Raw genomic sequence first — 22298 nt, 5'->3', positions numbered from 1 at the left:
GCCTAAACTGTAGCATGGGATTGAAATGCATAGTTAATTCTGTTCGTAGGCCCAGGCTGGGCACTTAATGGTGTTTCCTAGGCTAGAAAAGCAAGGTAGGAAGGACAGCCCACCAGAGGGGAGAGCCCAGCAAAGATCCAGGAAATAGAAATGGTTGTCAATTTACTAATCTAATTAAGTGGAACAGCTATTGAATCTCTGGTTGACAGTCTCTTACTTGTTCTGCAGAGGCCTTTGAAATTGACGTAATGTACACCTAAGCCTCTAGTCCAGATGTGTTAAGTATGGAGCAGCTCAGCTTAAATTGGTTCAGTCTAAGAAAGGATATTGCAACTAGACTGAATGAGAGCAAGGTGTTGAGTGCAGGACAGTGGTTCTCAAATTTTAGGGAGAGTCAGAATCGCCTAGAGCGCTTGTTAAAACACATAACTGGGAGAAACACTCCCAGGGTTTCTGCTGTAGTTGGTCTGGGCTGGAGCCCAAAATTTTGCAATTGTAACACAATCCAAGTTGATGCTGATGGTTCTGGTCTTGGGATCACACTTTGAGGACCCCTGATGTAGGAAAAGATGATGAAATGGGCATAGCTGTTTAGACCCCCTTAATTGAGGCCTTCACAGAGGAAGGAAAAGGGAATTAACATTTAAATTTCAGGCTCTACCACAGTTAAGACTCTCTGCCAGGTGATCTGCAATCATTATTTAACCCTTGCAACCCCTCTGCAGGGTATTTTCTTATTTTCCCCCAGCATAAACATGTTAAAAACTTACTGGAATAATTTTTTTTTTAACAGCCTTTTTTTTTTTTTTTAAGATCTTAATTATTTATTTGTCAGAGAGAGAGCACAAGCTGGGGGAGCAGCAGGCAGAGGGAGAAGCAGGCTCCCCTCTGAGCAAGGAGCCCTATGAGGACTCAATCCCAGGACTCTGGGATCATGACCTGAGCCAAAGGCAGACGCTTAGCTGACTGAGCCACCCAGGCACCCTCCATTGTTGACTTTATGTATTCATTACTCTTCTTGTAGATTTATAAGAGATATAAAATGTAGATTAATTTTACAGTAATGATTATACAATAGATGGAATTAAATGTTGTGACATTTTCTCATACAGAACATAAAGTGAATGGGAGCTTTACTTTAACATTAGATACAATAGATCTCTTAGATGTATTTCAGGAAGATAGGCCTCAGTTAATTTTGTCAGGGTTGTTTTTTTTTTTAATGTTGCCAATTGGTTATTGACCTATCCTTTTTTAGAAACAAAGAGAGAAATGGTGAATTTCAGGATAGTTAGTACCAAGAAATGACCAAATTCTTGAGATTGTAACTATAAGACTCCTTTAAAATGTTCTTTGTTAATGTCATTTTTGAAAGGTCAACTTGTTTTTAATGGTGCTCAGTGAAGTTACTTTGTGTTGTTTGACAGATTCACACAGAAATATTAAAAAATAAATAAAAAGCAGTGATCCAAGCATTTGAATTGAAGGCATTGTGGGAAAACCTGCCATTTATTGTGAAAATCGCCTTTGATCGTGAAATTAAAAGTAAAGCTGGAAAAGAATTTACAAACAAGGAAAAAAAAAAGTTTGGGATCGGACTCACAGGATCTGGGCTTGGAAATGCCTCAGGTAAATCATACAGAGTAGGTGCAAAGTTTTATATTTTCCCACTGCAGAAAGCCAGTACTCTTGGTTCTGTAAGTTCTTTGAATCTTAACACAACTTGACAAACTCACATTTTAAGACATTTTCTATTTCCTCCTTTGCTACAGCTTTGAAATTTAATGAGCTTGACACGGGAAACCTGGTGAATGAAAAGTTGGTTAGAAGGGGGACAGATCTGCTGGCTGTGGGCGGGCTCACCCAACTCCCCTGAAAATTAATCTGCCACAGAAAGCCCACTTCCATCTCCTTGTCTACTTCCTGTTTCCCAGTTATTCCTTTCCATTTATGCCTTTTGAATTTAAAAGTAGTTAAGAGGAAATGGTGAGAGATTTCAACCTTTCTCTCTTTCATACATACACATATACTCACAAAAGATTATTGAGAATGATCAGATCTATTTATGTTATGGTAACTACTTTGAATTGATCAGTCCTGGTTTGAGGCAATCTCTGAAATAATAAAAGAAGCCCTGTGTGTCCCCACTGCACATCCAGACTTCTTCCTGTCCTCCTCCAGTGGTTAGCTCTTATGCCTTTCTCTCTTTGGGTTCAGTGCTGAGGAGAAACCTAGAAATAAGGAGAGGGCAGGGACTCTTAGGTGGCTTCAGGTAGGGCCAAGCAGAGTTATGCCTTGAGCACAGAAAATAAGCAACTTGCTGGGATTCTCCAGTGGCTCAGAGGCAGGTAGCAAAGGCAAAGAAAGCTAGCTGATATTAAGAAGACCAGTGGCCTAGCTCCACCCCAATCTCTGGGCCAAGTGGACGGCTCGTACTGATTTGGAGTTCTTTCCCATTCAGAGTTTAATTTGTTACTTGTGGAATACTTGAAGTTAGAGCTATAACATACTTATTTTGAGCTTGCAGCCTGGTAGGTTTGGGGAAAATTAGAGAAAGAAAAGACTGGATTGGGAAGTACCAGTAAAGAAAAACATAAGAGAGCATGTAAGAAGGCCAGTTTGTGGTAGGTAGAAGGTATATGAATAGAGAAATGTAAGCAAATAGACTGATAGAATTTTTTTAAAGTTTCAGCAAAAACTTGCAGAATAAGAACAAAAAGGCAAAGAGGGAATTTTTATTCTTTCACATCCTCTTCCTTCATCCAAGTTAGATTTCAGAGGGAGGCCTTTTCACTTACTTGGGCTGCTTTAGGAGTGTAGGCCCTGACTTCCCTCTGGAGTGATTTATATAGATGTTGGAATGGAAAAGTGGGGTGGAGAGAAAAGAAGGAGCATCAACTCTGGGTGCCAAGTCTCTTTTCCCTTCTTTATTACAGAATGAATTGTACCCTTTTCTGGGATCAGGATTAAGGCTACTGAGCTCATGCCCAAGTTTCTGGTCTCACCAGTAAGATTTTTGGATATTTGACTGATCCTGTTTTCATCACCACATTCCTGGAGGCATTGGTTGCACTAAAGGTGCCCAGATTGTCTTCCAGATTGTTTGGGGAAATAAGACACTGGACTCACTTAGGACTACAGAATGAGACTGACTTGCTATCTCTGCAGACCCCAGGAAATAGAGAATTCTCCATGTTGGAGAGATAGAAGAGGGAATGTTGTTAGAGGTGGATTTGAAGAAATGTTATATAGCCGAATAAAAGTACTCATTAGGGTAGTGAATGCTGATTCTAGTGGCTAAATAAGCTTTAATTTTTGGAAGTTAGGTATTATTAACAGTTGCCACTATTTCTTTTTCTATTTTTAATGCATCTTCATTATTTTCCTAATTTAAGTTCATAGTTTAATGTTAGTTTAATCTCTCAAATGTGCTAAAGAGTAGAAAATATACAGAATTGTTGTGAAACTAATAAGTTAGTAGGTATGGGAGTTGCGTGTAATAAATTGGTCTTGGAGTGGTCTTGCAGTAGTCTTTAACTTTCTAAAGTTAAAATCACTTTGTTGTAGCCTAGTGTAAGCGGAATGGATCCGCCTTTTGGGGATGCCTTTCGAAGCCACACCTTTTCAGAACAGACTCTGATGAGCACAGATCTCTTAGCAAACAGTTCAGATCCAGATTTCATGTATGAACTGGTAAGTAACGTTTTCTTGGATTCTGCTTTAATTGATTTATTTAATTGGGGTAAAAATGTTGTGGTATAGTTTTTTTATTTATAAATGCCTGAACAGAAAAAAGGATGTCAAGTTTGATTCTTGTGACTGTCAGTCTAGTAATTTTAGAAGGCTGTATGAACCCATTGAAAATAGTAAGAGCAGTGGAGGTGGATGAGGGCATGGGTGTGAAACAGGTGAAGGGGATTAAGAGCACTGAGTAATGTGTAGAATTGTTGGATCACTATATTGCACACCTAAAACTAATATAACACTATATGTTAATTATACTGGAATTTTAAAATATGACTATGACTATAAAATAATTGTTAATTTTTACATAAATACATGCACACACACATAAAAGAAAATAATAAGAGGAGAGTTTATCTAAATATATTCAAGTCCAGTTTTTGATGATGAGGATGGGAAGCTGTCTTTTTTGTTATGCCTGACTGCTGAAGAACTCTTCAACTGGGATATTTAAAAATGATAACATTAAGCAAAGCATATGACACAGAGAATATGAGGTAAAAGTAGCAATTCCAGGTGGTATACTTATCACTTATTCTCGAGGTAAATAAGATTCCTAAGAAGAATTTAATTACATACAGCTTAAGCAACATGAATGCAAAGCTAAATATACAAACCTGTTAATTTACTAAAAAATCATTGAATTGTACACTTAATACAGGTGAATTTTGCGGTCTGCAAACTGTACTTCCTTAAAGCTCTTAGAACACAGAGACACACACCCATAAGCAAAAGCAAAACAAGAAAGGCCCCAAATGGAAAAGTCAAAACAAACCGAAAATGTCCTCGTTTCCTTCCTGAACCTCCACCTTCTAACCCTTTTCCCCAAAGATAAGTACTCCTAACAGAGTTTTTCCTGTTCATATATAAATACATGAGTATTTTAAATTGGATGACACATTCATAGATTCAGTATTCTGTAACTTGATCCTTTTAACGTAAAGACATCTGGTGAGCAGCCTCTCATGCTAGTACATGAGACTTTAACTGCATTCTTTTTAGTGGCTGCATAGTTTTACTAACATATTTTTAAAATCCCATCTCTATTCACGAGGAGTATCACACTCATGAGGAGTATTGTAGTCCCCATGCCCAAGCATTGTTAACAAGGTCTTACCAAAGATCTTATCCTTCTGTGGTGGAATTTCAACTCTTCTTTGGTTTGCACTTTGCCTCTGTATTTCAGTTCTCACTTAAGAAGACAGATTCGTCTGTGATGAAGGTAAGGTCTTCATTATTTGCTTTGTAATTGAAGCTTGTTTCAGAGGAGATCCCCAAATCCTTCTAAGTCAAATATCAGGAAATGTAAACCTTTTTCGGGAAGAGTGTTTATAGTAAAGTTCAAGAGCCCTTGATATTTAGACCATACCTAAGCCTCTAAAGGGGCATATTTTCCCTTTTTTTTCCTTGCCCAGGGAAATGATATTATATGGACTGGTAAAGTGACATGTAAATAGCCTTTATCTTAAAATAAAACAGACCAGAGGTCAAGTACTGATTTATCAATTTGGTACATGGATGTGAGGATGGAGGTGAATATTTCTTTCCTAAAATATGGTGTGCAATTTTTTTTAAACTTTTCTCAGGACAGAGAGATGAACTATCAACAGAATCCTAGAGACAACTTCCTTTCTTTGGAGGACTGCAAAGACATTGAAAATCTGGAGTCTTTCACAGATGTCCTGGATAATGAGGGTGCTTTAACCTCAAACTGGGAGCAGTGGGATACATACTGTGAAGACTTAACAAAGTACACCAAACTAACCAGCTGTGACATCTGGGGAACAAAAGAAGTGGATTACTTGGGTCTTGATGACTTTTCTAGCCCTTACCAAGATGAAGAGGTCATAAGTAAAACTCCAACTTTGGCCCAGCTTAATAGTGAGGACTCTCAGTCTGTTTCCGATTCCCTTTATTACCCTGATTCACTTTTCAGTGTCAAACAAAATCCCTTGCCCTCTTCATTCCCTAGTAAAAAGATCTCAAGCAGAGCAGCTGCCCCTGTGTGTTCTTCTAAAACTCTTCAGGCTGAGGTCCCTTTGTCAGACTGTGTCCAAAAAGCAAGTAAACCCACTTCAAGCACACAGATCATGGTGAAGACCAACATGTATCATAATGACAAGGTGAACTTTCATGTTGAATGTAAAGACTATGTAAAAAAGGCAAAGGTAAAGATCAACCCAGTGCAGCAGAGCCGGCCCTTGTTGAGCCAGATTCACGCAGATGCAGCAAAGGAGAATACCTGCTACTGTGGTGTAGTAGCAAAGAGACCCGAGAGAAAAGGGATGGAGCCTCTTCAGGGTCATGCCACTCCAGCTTTGCCTTTTAAAGAAACCCAGGAACTATTGCTCAGTCCCCTGTCCCAGGAGGGTCCTGGGTCCATTGCCGCAGGAGAGAGTAGCAGCCTTTCTGCCAGCACATTGGTCTCAGATTCATCCCAGAAAAAAGAAGAGCACAATTACTCCCTTTTTGTCTCTGACAACTTGGGTGAACAGCCAACCAAATGCAGTCCTGAGGATGACGAGGAAGACGAGGAGGATGTTGATGATGAGGACCATGATGAAGGATTTGGTAGTGAGCACGAACTTTCTGAAAACGAAGAGGAGGAAGAGGAGGAAGAGGATTATGAAGATGACAAAGATGATGATATTAGTGACACTTTCTCTGAGCCAGGTATGGTAATGCTTGGAGACTTACCCGACTGACCTTTCTCCTATCCTGAGATATGGATGTTTTCTTTGTCTTAGTTTGGAGATTAAGTGACTTAATATCTTGGTTCAGATATGTAATTGCTTTTTTTCTATTCAGGCAGTTCTAAAATGATCACTTTTGCTCATATAGTGATTCATAGGCTGATTCTTCGAGGGCTTCTTCTTAATTTATCTTATGTTAAGGGACCTAATTTGTTACTCTCTTGAGCAGCTATGCAAGGATGCCAAGAATTGATTGATTTAAACATATTCCTATTTCTGTACATGTCCCCCTCTATTATAGTTGAGGCAAGTTAGGAGTGCCCACAATGGTAAACCAAGTAATGATGGTTTATATTACTCATGCTTAAAACCAAGAAGGCCTACTTAATGAATAATGTAAAAAAGAGCATTTTCTTTGTGTCTGTCCCATCTTTCATTCACACGGTATTTTTCCATTTAAGAAAAATCTGTGCTATGATTTAATGAGCATAAAGGATACTCTGCTTTATTTCTATACAGCACATATAAATAAAAGGGAGAAAGAAAATGAAACCTGTGAGAACTGGTTCACTTCATTCAGCATTTACATGCTTGGGCTGTTGCCACTGTTGGCTTGTGCAGTATTTATGAAAATGGTATTGCCAAGTGGCACACAGTTCAAAATGCACAAAGAAGTGAAGATCTTCAAATTTAAGCAAAAGTTATTTTCTTCAAAAATAATGTTGGTGGTCGGGCGCCTGGGTGGCTCAGTTGGTTAAGCGACTGCCTTCGGCTCAGGTCATGATCCTGGAGTCCCAGGATCGAGTCCCGCATCGGGCTCCCTGCTCAGCGGGGAGTCTGCTTCTCCCTCTGACCCTCTCCCCTCTCATGCTCTCTCTCTATCTCATTCTCTCTCTCAAATAAATAAATAAAATCTTTAAAAAAAATAATGTTGGTGCTGTAACTTGTACATAAAAAAACTGTTATTTTTAAAACCTTAGAAATTGTCAAAGAGAGCCCTTTTGTTACACGATTGCTGGAATTTCTGGCAGTATAAAGATTGGTATTTAATTTTCAGAAAAGTTTTTAAGCCATGGTAGATATATTGTAGCTGGTGAAGCACTATTACTGCTGAAAGATTTTCCTTTCATGAAATCTTCCTATTACACAAATGCCTAGATTTGTGTATTTGATACAACCAAGTTGTTTGACTCGGGTTAAGTTTCAAGTAAGGAAAAGTACTTTAATCTGGAGGAAAAGGGCTTATGCCTTTTTTTGGTTTACTTTAGAACTCTGCATAGTCTAGATAGAACAATTATTTTTTCTACTGAGGAAAATTTTTCTCTCAACAAATGAATACAATTTGCTTTGAGGGGCACTTGGCTGGCTCAGTTGCTAGAGCATGTGACTCTTGATCTCGGCGTTGTGAGTTCAAGCCCCACATTAGGTGTAGAGATTACTTAAAAATCTTTAAAAAAATTTGCTTTGAAATGTTTCAGGGAAAGTTGTCTTTATAGCTAGTGTTAAGTTATATAGCTCCCTCCCATGGGAAGACCAGAGTGCTATCTATGAGTAGTCTTCCATGTCTGAGCGATCAGCCTTTTTTTTTTTTTAAAGATTTTATTTATTTATTTGAGAGAGAGAGAGCAAACTCTCTCTCAAATAAACTACTTGTGGTTGTAGTTTTGCTTTTCTTTAGCTTTCAACTGCACATTAAATTCATCCTTATCTTTTAATGTGTTTTTACCTGGTTAAATGTGTTGAGAGATGAATAGGTCTGTGAAGAGAGATCACTTAGTAAGTTGACCCTCATTTCCATTTTGTCAACCTTTTGACACTCAGGGAGGGGGCACCAGTGTTATAGTTGGTGTTGTCCTGTCATGCCACATTCTCTTGCCTTGTCTCCTATAGAGGAATCCTGATTTGTGAGCTTGTTGGTGTTAACCAACTCTGCTTTGAAACAGAGATGCATTGGCTGAGTAAAACTCTCCTCTTGGCTCTGTTTAACAATGCTAAATGTTTGGATGGCATTTAATTCAGTCACTTCCAGTTGACTTGAAATAAAGCCTCTTTGGTTAGTATTACTTGGACAGTTCTCACAAATGTTAATGAACGACATGATTTAACCACAAAATCAACACTATTTTGTGGTATTATTTGGGCTTTATTCACATTTGCTAATGAAAATTTCCCTTTTTCTTGGAAGAAAGAGCTAAACAAGTGACTTCAGGAATGCAAAAGTGAATTATTGGTGAGAAGCAGGAAGAAATTCTTTGAAGCAGAAAAGTGGATAGTTATAGTTTCTTCAGAGTGCTAGTTTTAGAGTGGGTTGATTGGTTTAATTTGCAGCAGTTTACAAAGGCCCTTTTGTGATGACTAGCTCCCTTGATGCTGTTTCTTGGCAGTTGGCTACAACAGTGCCTGAGCCTACAAAGCTCCAGGAAAGGTGTAAAATGGAGTTTCAGTCCCTACTCTGGCCTTGCTCCCAAGTTTTAATAGAGCCTATTCTGTGAACAGGCTATGACCGTTTGGGGTCATTGGGATTACATGGTTGTAATACTAAGAATTGGGCCCCCAGAATGAAAGTTTGTTTTGTAATCTGTACTAAACATTTTCACGATTGACTTTACCAGTAGTGTGCACTAACCAGAGATGTGTGGTTAGAATTTTACACAATAAATGTAGCCTTTTTGACTTCCATTTGATAATCATGTCAGGAACGAATGAGTTAGATCAGTATGGTGGTCCAGCAAATGAAAAGAAAAGGGAAAAGGCTTCATGGGAAATGTTTCATTAAACAAATAATTGATTTGTGGGGCACCTGGGTGGCTCAGATGGTTAAGCGTCTGCCTTCGGCTCAGGTCATGATCCCAGGGTTCTGGGATCGAGTCCCGCATCGGGCTCCCTGCTAGGCGGGGAGTCTGCTTCTCTCTCTGCCTCTGCCTGTCTCTCTCTCTCTCTGACTCTTATGAATAAATAAAACATTTAAAAAATAAATAAATAAAAATAAATAATTGATAAAAGAAAAAAATGTTTGAGTGCCTACATTTGTTTTAGGCACTGTGTGTATTAGATATTGCCTATCCAGAGATGAACAAAACAGACATGATCCTTGTCTTGATGGAACTTAGAGTTGAGTGGGTTTAGTTACTGTTATGATTTCTTTGTCTTTTTTTTTTTAAAGATTTTATTTATTTATTTGACAGAGAGAGATAGCAAGAGCAGGAACACAAGCAGGGGGAGTGGGAGAGGGAGAAGCAGGCTTCCTTTCAAGCAGGGAGCCGGATGTGGGGCTCGATCCCGGGACCCTGAGATCATGACCTGAACTCAGGCTTAATGACTGAGCCACCCAGGCACCCCTGATTTCTTCGTCTTTTAATCTGCTTGTGTGTAGTGTGACTCGGCAAGAGAGAGATGCAGGATGAGAGTTTCTTAAACCTTATTTGACCACAGAACTCACTTGGGGATGAAGGCATATCTTACGATAATCGTGTTCCTTAGAATATACGTTGAGAGAGATTTAATTACCTTAAATGCTAGACCAGTGATCTGGGAATAATAATTTTTCTGCATTCTACTTGCTCATAGTGGTCTCTGTATTGAAAAGTGGCCATCTTAAAGAAACCCATTGTGTGCATGTGACTGTGTTTATGTGTGTTATGGTGAATTTATGGTGTATGTTATTAGAAAATGTTAAAATATTAGGTCAAAGAGAACTGATGGCCCTTAAATGCTTTTTTGGAAAAGGCTGAACATATATAAATAAAACTGATAACTAATTTGAATGGGATGGAAGAAATAAAAATCTTTATTATTCTTTGAATTTAACAATGGGATATATGTAAAGAAAAATCCGTTTAGACCATTTAGGTGGGTACAGGAAAAGTAAAGAAGCCCAGTAGGAGTTAGACTCCTTGAGTCATGGGACTTGAGTCAGTTCCAGCTCTGCCAACTCGCTTAAAGCCTCCATGAGCATGTTTCTTTTTGTAAATGGGGTTAATAACACCTTTTTTTAATTGGGCTCTTAGAAGTCTCAAATAAAATATCTATAAGTGAAATATGTAAGTACATTAAATGAGAAGGACAGTGTTTTGCCAGAAATCCAGGCCACCTGAGGAGAGTTGCTAAATGGAGGAGGATATCAAATAAATTGTCAGAGGAATGGGATGCCTGAGGAAGCTGTATATGAAAAAGTTTCCTTTATGCTTTGGCTAGGGTAGATTTCTTATTTTTTTATTGAAGTATAATTGACATACAGTATCCTCTTAGTTTCAGGTGTGCATCATAATGATTCGATACTTTTATACATTACAACATGATCCCCATGATAAGTCTAGTTACTGTCTGTCACCATACAAAGGTTGGGTTTTTGTTTTGTTTTGTTTTACTTATTTTTTAAATTTTTATTTATTTTTAATTATAGTTGGTATATAATATTACTTTCAGTGTATAATACAGTGATTCAGTATTTATATACATCACAAAATGACCCCCACATTAAATCTAGTTACCATCTGTCACCATATAAAATTATTAACAATATTATTGACTATTCCCTGAGTTGTACTTTATATCCCATGACTGACTGACTTTGTAACTGGAAATTTATACCTCTTAGTCCCCTTTACCTATTTTCCCCCTCTGAATCTTGTATATGGTTTGTTTTTTGTATTTGTGGGTCTGTTTCTGTTTTGGTTGGTTGGTTTTTTGGGGTTTGTGTGTGTGTGTGTGTAACACCAGTTCTTAACATTGGTGGGAAGTTGGGAGTGTTTTGTTGGTCCATCTGCCTGTGTGGAGGTGTTCCCAGCCATACTAGGTTAGTCTCTGTGAACCAGTAGTTTGAGCCAGTAAGTTTTTCTTGGCCTGGTGGAGCCAGGTGATTCGAAAACACCATTTCTGGTGGCACTGTGTGGCCCTTGCATCTTTCCCAAAGCTAGGTTGATCACTGGAACAAGGTGAAATCCTTAATTTGAAGTGTCACATTGGCAGAAATAAATAGGCCAAAGTTGTCATTGCTTTATGTATCTAACAATTTTTAAAAATCAGATTTCTAGAAATGATTGTGTGACTCATGCATCATTTCTTTTTTTTTTCTTTTTTAAGATTTTATTTATTTATTTGACAGAGAGACAGTGAGAAAGGGAACACAAACGGGGAGTGGGAGAGGGAGAAGCAGGCTTCCTGCTGAGCAGGGAGCCTGATGCAGGGCTCAATCCCAGGATCCTGGGATCATGACCCGAGCCAAAGGCAGACACTTAATGACTGAGCCACCCAGGCGCCCCTCGTGCATCATTTCTTAATAAAGAACTAAAGTTTACTGTCACATTCCTTGCCATATTGTTTTAAACTACCGCATGTGCACTTTAATGCTGTGAATACCAGCAGTGCTATAGAAGCTTCTCTTGATTGTTGCCCTGAAATCATTCTGGTCTCCAAATTGATTTTTTTTTAAAAGGTCATGTTTATTGAAGTATAATAAGTACAAGTATGAAATTCGCCCTCTTTAAGTGTAAACTTCTGTGAGTTTTGACAAGTGCATGTAGTGCTGGTAACCACTACCACCATCAAGATAAAGAAGAGTTTGATCACCCCTAAATTTCCCTTGTGTTCCTTTATTATTTTTTAAAGATTTTATTTATTTGTTTGACAGAGAGAGAGAGCACACGGACAGGGGGAGCAGCAGCAGAGGGAGAGGGAGAAGCAGACTCCCCGCAGAGCAGGGAGCCTGATGCGGGGCTCGATCCCAGGACCCTGGGATCCTAACCTGAGCCAAAGGCAGATGCTTAACAGACTGAACCACCCAGCTGCCCCCACCTTATGTTCCTTTAGAGTCAGCCCCCCCTCCACCCCCAACTCCTGGCAACCACTTTCTAGTTTTGCCTGCAGTTTTGCCCTTTCCAGAATGTCATATAAATGGAGCCATATTTTTGATTCATTCTTAATCTGAAGAAAACCTGGTAAAATTCTGAAATTCTTTTTTCCAAAACATGCAGGTGTCATCTCTTTCTTAGTGTCAGTTCCAGAGAAGTCATGTTTTTAGGAGACAAAATGGTCATTTTGCTTGGCCGGTGCTACCCAAGTTTTCCTGGCCACCGTAGTGTTACATACGTCCTGCATGGGGCCCGTCTCCATTCCCCTATGTACATAGTGGTAATGATGTGGAGTACACTAAGATGGGCATTCTCTGAGGGTATTTTAGATTTGTAGGTCATCCTGCGTGAGGTCTGACCAACAGTTGTAGCAACTCGTAATTATTTTCTGAAACTCCCCATTAGTGAGGAAAATAACTTCTTAAGTGAAGTAAATGCAGATTGTTTCCAGTAAAATATTAGACTAGGCATATATGTTTTTATTTGAGAGACTGTGTGAGAACTCTCGTTTTTGTACTTTTACCAAAGGGGTAGGGTGGGAGGTAGGCAGAAAAGCACTGCTGCCTCACAAAATTCTGACCGGTAGGATACCATCATAGAAATGCACACACCTGTCTGGGAATGTTTTGGATGCACACATTTTAAGAGGAAGTCATTCTAAAATCACAGTGTGGGGTCTTAGTATCATGATCTAATGGTACATTTGACATTCCTGGAGCTATATTTCATTATTCTCTCAATGAGAGCCTATGTAAAGATACAAAAAAAGGATGTCACACACTAACTTATATGAACCAAAGAGAACTATAAGGAGAATAAACAGTATAGTTACCTGTGTTTATTAGTCTCTGAATATTTTATGAGTTAGACAGCTCCATATTAAATGTCATTTTATAGACCTAGTCTGTTATCTTTGACATGCCAGTGATGTTTTCAGATGAAAGGAAATATATCAGGTGACAAATAGAGATCTTTTTATTTGCCCTGATTGCTTTATTGAAATTTATGGAACTTAAGCCCCCCCCGTCCCCAATTTCTTTCCTTTTTTTTTTTAAGGCTATGAAAATGATTCTGTGGAAGACTTGAAGGAGATGACTTCAATATCCTCTCGGAAGAGAGGTAAAAGAAGGTACTTCTGGGAGTACAGTGAACAGCTCACCCCGTCACAGCAAGAGAGGATGCTGAGGCCGTCTGAATGGAACCGAGACACCTTGCCAAGTAATATGTATCAGAAAAATGGCTTACATCATGGTGAGAGGGAATTGTGGTCAAACATTTCGTGTCACTTTAAATAGAGATCATAAACCATAATGTTTACTCAGTTACATATTCAGCCCTTCCTAGCGAAGTGGAGAGAGGAACAGTAGAGCTGCTATATTTGTTATCACTGCAGAGATACTCACAAATAGCTTTTGCTGGTGGTGAGAGCCATCACCTAAACAGGGAGGAAGCTCCGTGCAGAAACGAGTGACCAGGAGACTGCTGATTGATTCTTGATTCTATTCACAGTTGCAATAAACCAGAAGGGTTGGGGAGAAAGGGGAATGGGCTCCAGCATCTTTCTATTCCATTCTTGTCTCGTCTCCAGGCTGAAATGTAAATAGGGAGATTGGAATCAAATGGAAATGGGAAGAAAAGAGGAGGGGAGAGGAAAGGGAATGATTGTAGAGAAAAGAAATGGAGAGAGGAGTTGAATGATAGGAGTTGGGAGAAGCTTATAATCTTAGGCAGGTGAAGTTTACAGTTGTGAACCTAGGAAGATGTAATTAAGTAGAATTTCTTCTTCTATTTTGTATGATCCAAAATCTGTACTGAAAAGGGGGAGGGCACTAGTAAGTTTGGCACTCAGTGAACAGTTTTAGTAATCTCTCATGCTACAGATGTAAGTTGCTAAGCAATTTTGTTTTTACACAGGAATTATATCAGAAGTATATTTGTACCTCATTTTCCCTTTCCACTGGCACTCAGTCTGTACTCTAGTGTTTCTTAGTGAATAGACCTAGTTTTTGCCTTCAGATCAGTTTTCTACAAGAAATGAAAAGACAGGTCCAATAAATAACTTTAGGTAGCACGTGGCGAGTACTAGGAAAATTGTTTGGTATATTGTAGTTAAGAGGACCAGGCTATCCCTCTTACCTGCAGTGATAGGGCAAGATCCCCAAGTCTCCTGTAATGTTATTTATCAAACTAACCAAAGAAGAGCTTTCAAAAAAGACAGTCCTTATTTGTTGGCCTTTTGAGTCCAGCACGAGAGTATATGTCTGAGAAATTTTCAATCATAGCATCAAAACATCATGGTTTGAGTAAAATCTCCTATTTCTTTTCTGGGTGTATATTCTACCCTAGCCCTGATTTTTGGGTGCAGTGAACTTGCACTCCAGTCCTGAAGTTTGCGATCCTTATTACCACCATGCATATAATTAAGATTCTGTCGTACCAGGGCTAGAAACTTTAAGGTGGAGAAGGACTTGGCAAAGACTGGAGCTGTGACATAGTTCCCCAATTTCTTGCAGGCACAAGGTGAGAAGGAGAGGAGGCTAGCCCTTTTAGCATATCGTGCTGAGACTTCTGAAACATGCCAAGACTTCTAAAAAAGAAAAAAGAGGGAAGGGAGAAATGTGGTTTTAAAATATGCCTGTAGAATGTATCTTTGGTGAAATAAAATGATCTACCTTAAACTTCTTTTAAACCATCTATAGGAAAATATGCAGTAAAGAAGTCACGGAGAACTGATGTAGAAGACCTGACTCCAAATCCTAAAAAACTGCTCCAGATAGGCAATGAACTACGGAAACTGAATAAGGTGATTAGTGATCTGACTCCGGTCAGTGAGCTTCCCTTAACAGCCCGGCCAAGGTCAAGGAAGGAAAAAAATAAGCTGGCTTCCAGGTAAATGCTACTCGTGTTCACCTGTGTAAATAAAGTCTAGGTGATGAGGTTAGACTTTCAGTGAGCTTTTATAGATAACCGTCAACCATTTATTCAGAAATATGCTTTTATAAATATTATAATGAGAGCATTGTAATTTTTCCTTTAAAAATAGAAGATGGTATTTACGCTTTGTTTACGCTTCATGATACCAAAAGATGGTGTTATGCTTTTAAAGGGGAGAGATGAATGGACTCAAGTGCATTATATTATAAAAATGAAAAAATTTGTTAAAAACTAATGATTATGGTGATTAACATAACAATAAAAAATTTAAAGAAAAAAATGAAAAAATTTATCATAGTTTTATTTTTTCTTTGTTTTGTGGTAAGTCAGTTTTTTTATTGGGGTATGATTTACTTGAGGTAAAATGTATGCCTTTTAATGTACACTTTTATGGAATTTTTAAAAAAGATTTGTTTATATGAGAGAGAGAGCACGCGCCTGAAAGCAGGGGGAGGGGCAGAGGGAAAGAGAATCCCAAGCTGACTCTGAGTTGAGCATTGGAGCCCTATGTGGGGCCCGATCTCACAACCCTGAAATCACAACCTAAGCTGAAACCAAGAGTCTGTTGCTTAACCAACTGAGCCACCCAGGCTCCTCTATGGTACACTTTTATGGGTTTTGACAAACATATCCAGTCATATAAACACCACCACCATCAAGATAATATTTTTCATCATCCATTCAAAAAATTTCCTCATGCCTGCTTGTAAAGGGAACCCCTTCTGCCACCCCTAATCCCTCCAACCACTGTTCTGTTTTCTGTCCCCAAGTTTTGCCTTTTCTAGAATGTCGTATAGTTGGAATCATATGATATGTAGCCTTTTGAGTCTGGCTTCTTTGATTTAACATGATGCATTTGAGATTCATGTTGATCCATGTTGAGCAGAGTAGTAGTTCCTTTTTATTGCTGAATAGTATTCCTTTGTAGGGATATACTACAGTTTATCCATTCACCAAATGAGGACATTGGGGCTGCTTCCACTTTTTGCCAATTATGAATAAAGCCACCATAAATATTCACTTACAGGTGTTTGTGTGAACCTAAGTTTGCATTTCTCTTGGGTAAATACCCAGGAGTATATGTTTAACTTCATAAGAAATTGTCAAAATAGCTATTAACGAAGTAATAAAGTAAATTTTTTAAAAAATTACTGTTTTTCAGAGTAGCAGTATGTATTATTTCATATCCCAGTTAGCAACATATGATGGTTCCACTTACTTTACATTCTCTTGGTACTGTCAGTTTTTGTTTATTTTAGTGTATTCATCATAACTTTATTTTTGGACATGTGCTAAAATTTTCAAAAATCACTTTGGATTAATGATTATACTGTGTGTTTTTTGGATACTGAGTTCCTTGATATAAACATCAATAGGCAGTGATTTTTGGTTGCTATTAGAAAATGTTTGACAGCAGCAAAAAGAAGTATATTCTGAGTGTTCACTTAAAAAAAAAGTAAACTAATTGCTCCTTCCTTTCACAGGGCTTGTCGATTAAAGAAAAAAGCCCAGTATGAAGCTAATAAAGTGAAATTATGGGGCCTCAACACAGAATATGGTAAACCTAAACTTTTAAGAATTTGATTAATCTCCTATACTTTGCCGACCACTCTCTTTTTCTTTGGTTTTGTTACTTGCTTTCCCTGTATGCTGCCAAGTTTTAGGCCAGCCTCCTTTTTGTCCATTCATTCAGTAAGCTACATACTCTTACTCATTCATGTTCTCCTTTTAATGAGTGTCTGTATCTGTGGCTCCCCATGCCAGATCTCCTCGCTACCCTAAAGAGCTTGTCTACTTGTGACCACAATAATCTCCTACTTCATTTTACAATTGTGTTGCTGCGTTAGCCAGTTTTAGTGACTAGTGTTTATTTTAATCTCTGAGTGGATAATTTAGATCTGTGTTTTACAGATTTGACTGCTCATTAGAATCATCTGTGTACATGTTAAAAGTACAGATTTCTAGGCTTCTCACAGGTTCCCAGACCCGATGAATTGGAATCTGTGCAAGTAGAACTCAAAAGAGTCCATGTTTTTAACACTGCCCTATATTACTCTTAGGCAACTCTCTTAGCACTTGTTTGGGAACTGTTGGTTTAGATCGGTACCTCCCAATCTTTCACAACATGGCACATGTAAAGATTATCATCTCTGAGGCATCTTGGAATTTATCAGAGTAGGCTGCTCATGGGAGGAGAGGCCCCTATGGGCTGAGAGGATTAGTATCTCAAAACACCTGGAACCCTTTTACAGCACACTAGAGTTTGGAAAGCTCTGGTTTTGATCTTCTGCAGTAAGAACTACCTTTCCTTTCCTCCTTGCTCTCTGACTATCCCTGAAGCCTGGTGTCATAAGAGTTCGTATGTTCTTTTGCCTCTAAAACTGTCTTCTTCACCATACAGCTCTTGGGCTAAGTTGTATCTGAAAGTGGATGAGTGGCAAAATGATCAGTTATTATTTGTTTCAAAATGTTTTGAAATGTTTTGAAATCCAACATGACATCTAGCACATAGGTGCTCAGTAAACTTTGTGCAGTTTTCTGAATTCTTTATCTTGATTATCTTGTTTCCATTTGTGAGGGCAGAAAGAGGATTTTCTATTGTGAAGTTTACAACTTGTGAAATGAGCTGATGGTTTTATATATTAATGGCCACTCAGGAACTGTCAGCAGGTAAATGAATTATGTAAAACAATAGTTGATTTGTTGGAAAGGAAATCTACCCATTTTCCTATTATTCTTTCTTGCTGTTGAAGCATTCTGACTTTGAGCTCTGTGAGTATATATACACATAATAATTACAATATCATAGGCATTCATATTTCATTTTAGAAGCAGATGACTTGGGCTACAAGGAGATGTGATGGACCATTGGGAGCCTTCTGGATCTTATTTCCTTGGACAGTTGTAGGCATCTATTTGTGTGTTGTTCAGTTAATGTATTTATCCATAATTATGTATATATGTATATCCATAATTGTGTATAGCCAGATATTTTTGCATTTGTATATATGCTAATGCACAGCCCCCCACACATGCTTTGGTCTGTGATGTAAATATATTCTGGGGTAGGGAACACCTGGGGAGTTGGTAAGGGCCAGGCGTATATGTGTTTCTGGATGTGTTGTTCTATCTCAAATTGAGTTATGATCGCTCTCTTAAATTTTTCTTGTTTCTAAAGCTGACTATAAAAAAAAAATAAAATAAATAAAAAATAAAAAGACCTTCCTTTTCCTGTTCAGCATCTCGTATTTTCATGTAGAAAAAGGCCTGTCTTTAAAAAGTTACATTTTCTTCTCAATTAGCATGAAGGAAGAGGATCTTCTCATTCATTTATTTCTCTTCCACTTCTTACTAGCTTCTCTTCTCCAGTTTCTGGGAAAGAACGGCCAGACTTAACTATTGGTTTAGAAGTCATTTCAGAACCCATGAGAGGCTCTCGTGCAGTTTGCCACATGTAGTTTGAAAATTCTTCCTAGAGTTTCTGGTACATTTCTCGAGAGAATGGTGCCCTCGTTTCCTCAAAATATCTGTCAGTCGATCTGTTAGTTTTGTGGAACACTTATTATCCATTACCTACCTATTAATCCAATAGTTTCTGGAATTTGTAATTCACAAGTCAGTGACATTTGAAAAAGAATTTGGGATTTGGGAATTGTAAGGTTGTGAACTTTATATTTTGCCAGGTGAAGACGTTAAAAAGAATATCATCTACAACTACTGTAATTTCATACAAGGAAGGATATTTAGCATTAAAAAATTGAGAAGGAAGTAATCTCAGAGTGAAATAAACCTTATGAAAAATTTACTCCATTATTCTTATTCTTTTATATTCTGAAGGTCTTAGTTATTCTGCATTATATGTTTTGTACTACATAGAATTAAGCACAGCACAATACCCTGCCTTTCTAACTCCTTTATTTTAGAATTAAACAATTTATACCACTTAAGATATTAAAATGGAATTTACTTGGAAATTAGAGGGAGAAGGATTAACAATATGTAAACACAGGAGTTAATGAATTCATCATTGTTTCTGCTAAAGATCAAGTGCCCAAGTAAAATATAAAAGACCACACTAAGAAGGGACATCCCTATGACATCCCCAATTGGAAAATGAACCAAGTCATGGAAAACTGGGGTAACCCCAAGAGCTACCAAAGAGCAAAAATTTTTAATTCTGCTGAACTCCAATTTGCCTGTTTTTCCTTTTGTAGTTCATATTTTTAGTGTTCTTAAAAACTTTGCCAACTCCAAAATGCAAATATTTTCTTGTATGTTTTCGCCTAGAATTCATAGAGTTTTAGGTTTTGCATTTAGGTTTATGATCCATTTTAGGTTAATTTTTATTTACGTGTGGGGTGAGAGTTGATGTTCGTTTTTTTCCATATGAATATCCAGTTGATCAAACACCATTCATTAAAAACACCTTCCTTAGAATGAAGGGAGGGAATCGGAGGGGGAGATGAACCATGAGAGACTATGGACTCTGAGAAACAAACTGAGGGTTCTAGAGGGGAGGGGATTGGGGGGATGGGTTAGCCTGGTGATGGGTATTGAAGAGGACACGTACTGCATGGAGCACTGGGTGTTATACGCAAACAATGAATCATGGAACACTACATCAAAAACTAATGATGTAATGTATGGCGATTAACATTATAAAAAAAATAAAATAAATAAAAAATAAAAAGACAATAAAAAGTTGTTTTCTCACCTTTGTCAAATCAGTTGACCCTGTATGTATGAGTCCACTTTTGGACTCTGTATTCTGTTCCATTGATCATTTGTCTACCTTTATGCGGATACAAACTATTTTGATTAGTTTTATAGTAAATCATAAGTTGGGTAAGTGTAAGTTCTTGTTAATCCTACAATTATGTTTTTTTTCAAAATTGCATTGGCTATTCTAGGTCATTTACATGACCATATAAATTTTGGAATCACTTTTTACAAAACTTACTGAAATTTTGATTGGGACTGCTTTCAATCTGTAGATCAATTTGGAGAGAATTACCATTTTAACAAAATGGAGTCTTCTAATCCATGAACTTCGTATCTCTTTCCATTTGTTAAGTCTCCTTTAATTTCTCTGTGCCTTTTTTTATAGTTACCAGTGTAGAATGCTTTTGTTACATCTTTTGTTAGATCTGTTACTGGATATTTTATATTTTTTGGCACTCTGTAAACGGAATCATTTTTCAAATTTTATTTTTAAACTTTGCTGCTAATATACAAAATGGATTTTTGCATATTATTCTTGTATCTTGTTATCTTGCTAAATTTGTTTTATTAGTTCCAGTGGTAGGTATATAGATGCCCTATGATTTTCTGTGTAAGCAGTCATCATCTGCAAATAGGGATGGCTTTATTTCTTCTTTTCTGATATTTATGCCTTTGCAAACAAGGCAATCACCATGTCTATCCAATGTCCTAGGTATTGCAATAAGGCAAGAAAAATAAATCAATCTCGGGGGTGAGGAGCCTTTCACCTTAAAGTAGGATGTTGGCAGTAGGTTTTTTTGTAAGATGAGATTCCCTCTATCACTTTAATTTCTCTTTTTTTTTGTAGTTTCATTTATCACAGATGGGTGTTGAATATTGTCATATGGTCTTTTTTGCATCTGTTGGAGCAATCATGTTGTTCTCCCTTATTCTGGTAATATATCACATATTTACCTCTTAATATGGTAAATTACATTAACTGATTTTTTAATATTAAACCAACCTTGTATTCTTGGAATATAAACTCTACTTGGTTGTGATATATTGTCCAAAAAGGACAATATTTATATTAGAGTCTGTTACAGATATTCTGTAAGATTCTGTTCTAAAACTAAGTTGGATTCTGTTGTTAATATTCTGTTAAGGATTTGTGTGTCTATATTCAAGAGGGATGTTGGTCTGTGATTTTCTTTTTTTGTAATGTCTTTGTCAGGTTTTGGTATTTGGGTTATTTTGGCCTTATAGAGTGAATTGGGCCATGATCTATCTTCCTATTTTTTAAAAAGTTTAATAAGATCAATTTTATTTCTTTGTTGTATATTTGATATACTTTTCCATTAAAACCCCTTATGTTTTTGGATAAATTAATTCCTTTACTTGAAATAAGCTGTTCAGATTTTTCATTTCTTCTTATGTCAATTTTTTTAAGTTGCATTTTCAAGAAATGTGACCATTTTTACCAAGTTGTTGAATTTGTTGGCATAGCGTTTTCTTTCTTTCTTTCTTTCTTTCTTTTTTTTTTTGTAAAGATTTTATTTATTTATTTGACAGAGATCAGGAGCATAAGTGGGAGAGGGAGAAGCTGGCTTCCTGCCGAGCAGGGAGCCTGATATGGGGCTCGATCCCAGGACCCTGGGATCATGACCTGAGCCGAAGGCAGACGCTTAACAACTGAGCGCCCAGGTGCCCCGGCATAGCATTTATTATCTTTTCAGTAGCTCCAGATTCTTAAGTGATAACCCCTTTTTCATATAGGTGATTGATCTGTTTAGCTGGGGATGGAGGGTGGGAGTGGATATCAATTTTGTTGATCTTTTTAGGGAACCACTTTTGGCTTTATTAACTTTCTCTGTTGTATGTTTTTGCTGTTCTATTGATTTCTGCTCTTTATTATTTACCTCCTTCTATTTACTTTTGGTTAACTCTCTTCTTAAACTGGGGATAGTTTTTCAAGTTTTGTCTTTGGAGGACTTGAAGGACTTCATTTGATTTATTTAATAAACATTTACTAAGATCCTATGATTCAATATACAGGCACTATCATGGGTCTTAATGAAGACAATTAAGTCAAGTTGCTTATAGGATAGTAGACATTGATATGTGTCTACAGTGTCATCAAAACTGGCACATCATTTGAAATTAGTTTCTCTGGATAAAAAAAGCTTATAACCGAACTCGGCATCTGAAACTAATGATGTACTACTATATGTTGGCTAATCGAATTTAAATTTAAAAAAAGGCTTATAACCATCACTACTTAATATTTTCTTACAAATTCTCCATTTTTTAACTGAATAACTGTTACTACACAATAAAAAGCAAATTCTTCCCTGTTAGTGACATGTTCCAAGTATCT

The 22298-nt window shown here is 37.5% G+C and overlaps 1 protein-coding gene across 4 annotated transcripts in view; it reads left to right on the top strand.

Moving 5' to 3' along the window:
* Positions 1-22298, top strand: part of CREBRF (CREB3 regulatory factor) — a 55515-nt gene that overhangs the window by 17860 nt on the left and 15357 nt on the right. For 2 of the 4 annotated variants that reach the window (XM_028102844.2, XM_028102845.2), the window contains exons 2-7: positions 1428-1629; positions 3568-3693; positions 5331-6417; positions 13343-13537; positions 14986-15175; positions 16705-16778. In XM_028102844.2, coding sequence (XP_027958645.1) covers positions 1621-1629; positions 3568-3693; positions 5331-6417; positions 13343-13537; positions 14986-15175; positions 16705-16778 — 1681 coding nt within the window. In that variant the 5' untranslated portion in view covers positions 1428-1620. Of the gene's footprint in view, positions 1-1427; positions 1644-3567; positions 3694-5330; positions 6418-13342; positions 13538-14985; positions 15176-16704; positions 16779-22298 lie in introns of all 4 variants that reach the window. The other 2 variants (XM_028102846.2, XM_028102847.2) reach the window with 2 other exon arrangements.

The sequence above is a fragment of the Eumetopias jubatus genome, unplaced genomic scaffold, assembly GCF_037043125.1.
Source record: "Eumetopias jubatus isolate StellerSeaLion01/CBP00866 unplaced genomic scaffold, mEumJub1_p1.0 scaffold_5, whole genome shotgun sequence".
NCBI classification, from domain to species: Eukaryota; Metazoa; Chordata; class Mammalia; order Carnivora; family Otariidae; genus Eumetopias; species Eumetopias jubatus.
Note: the sequence above shows the minus strand (reverse complement) of the source record. Positions and strands in the feature narration are given on the sequence as shown.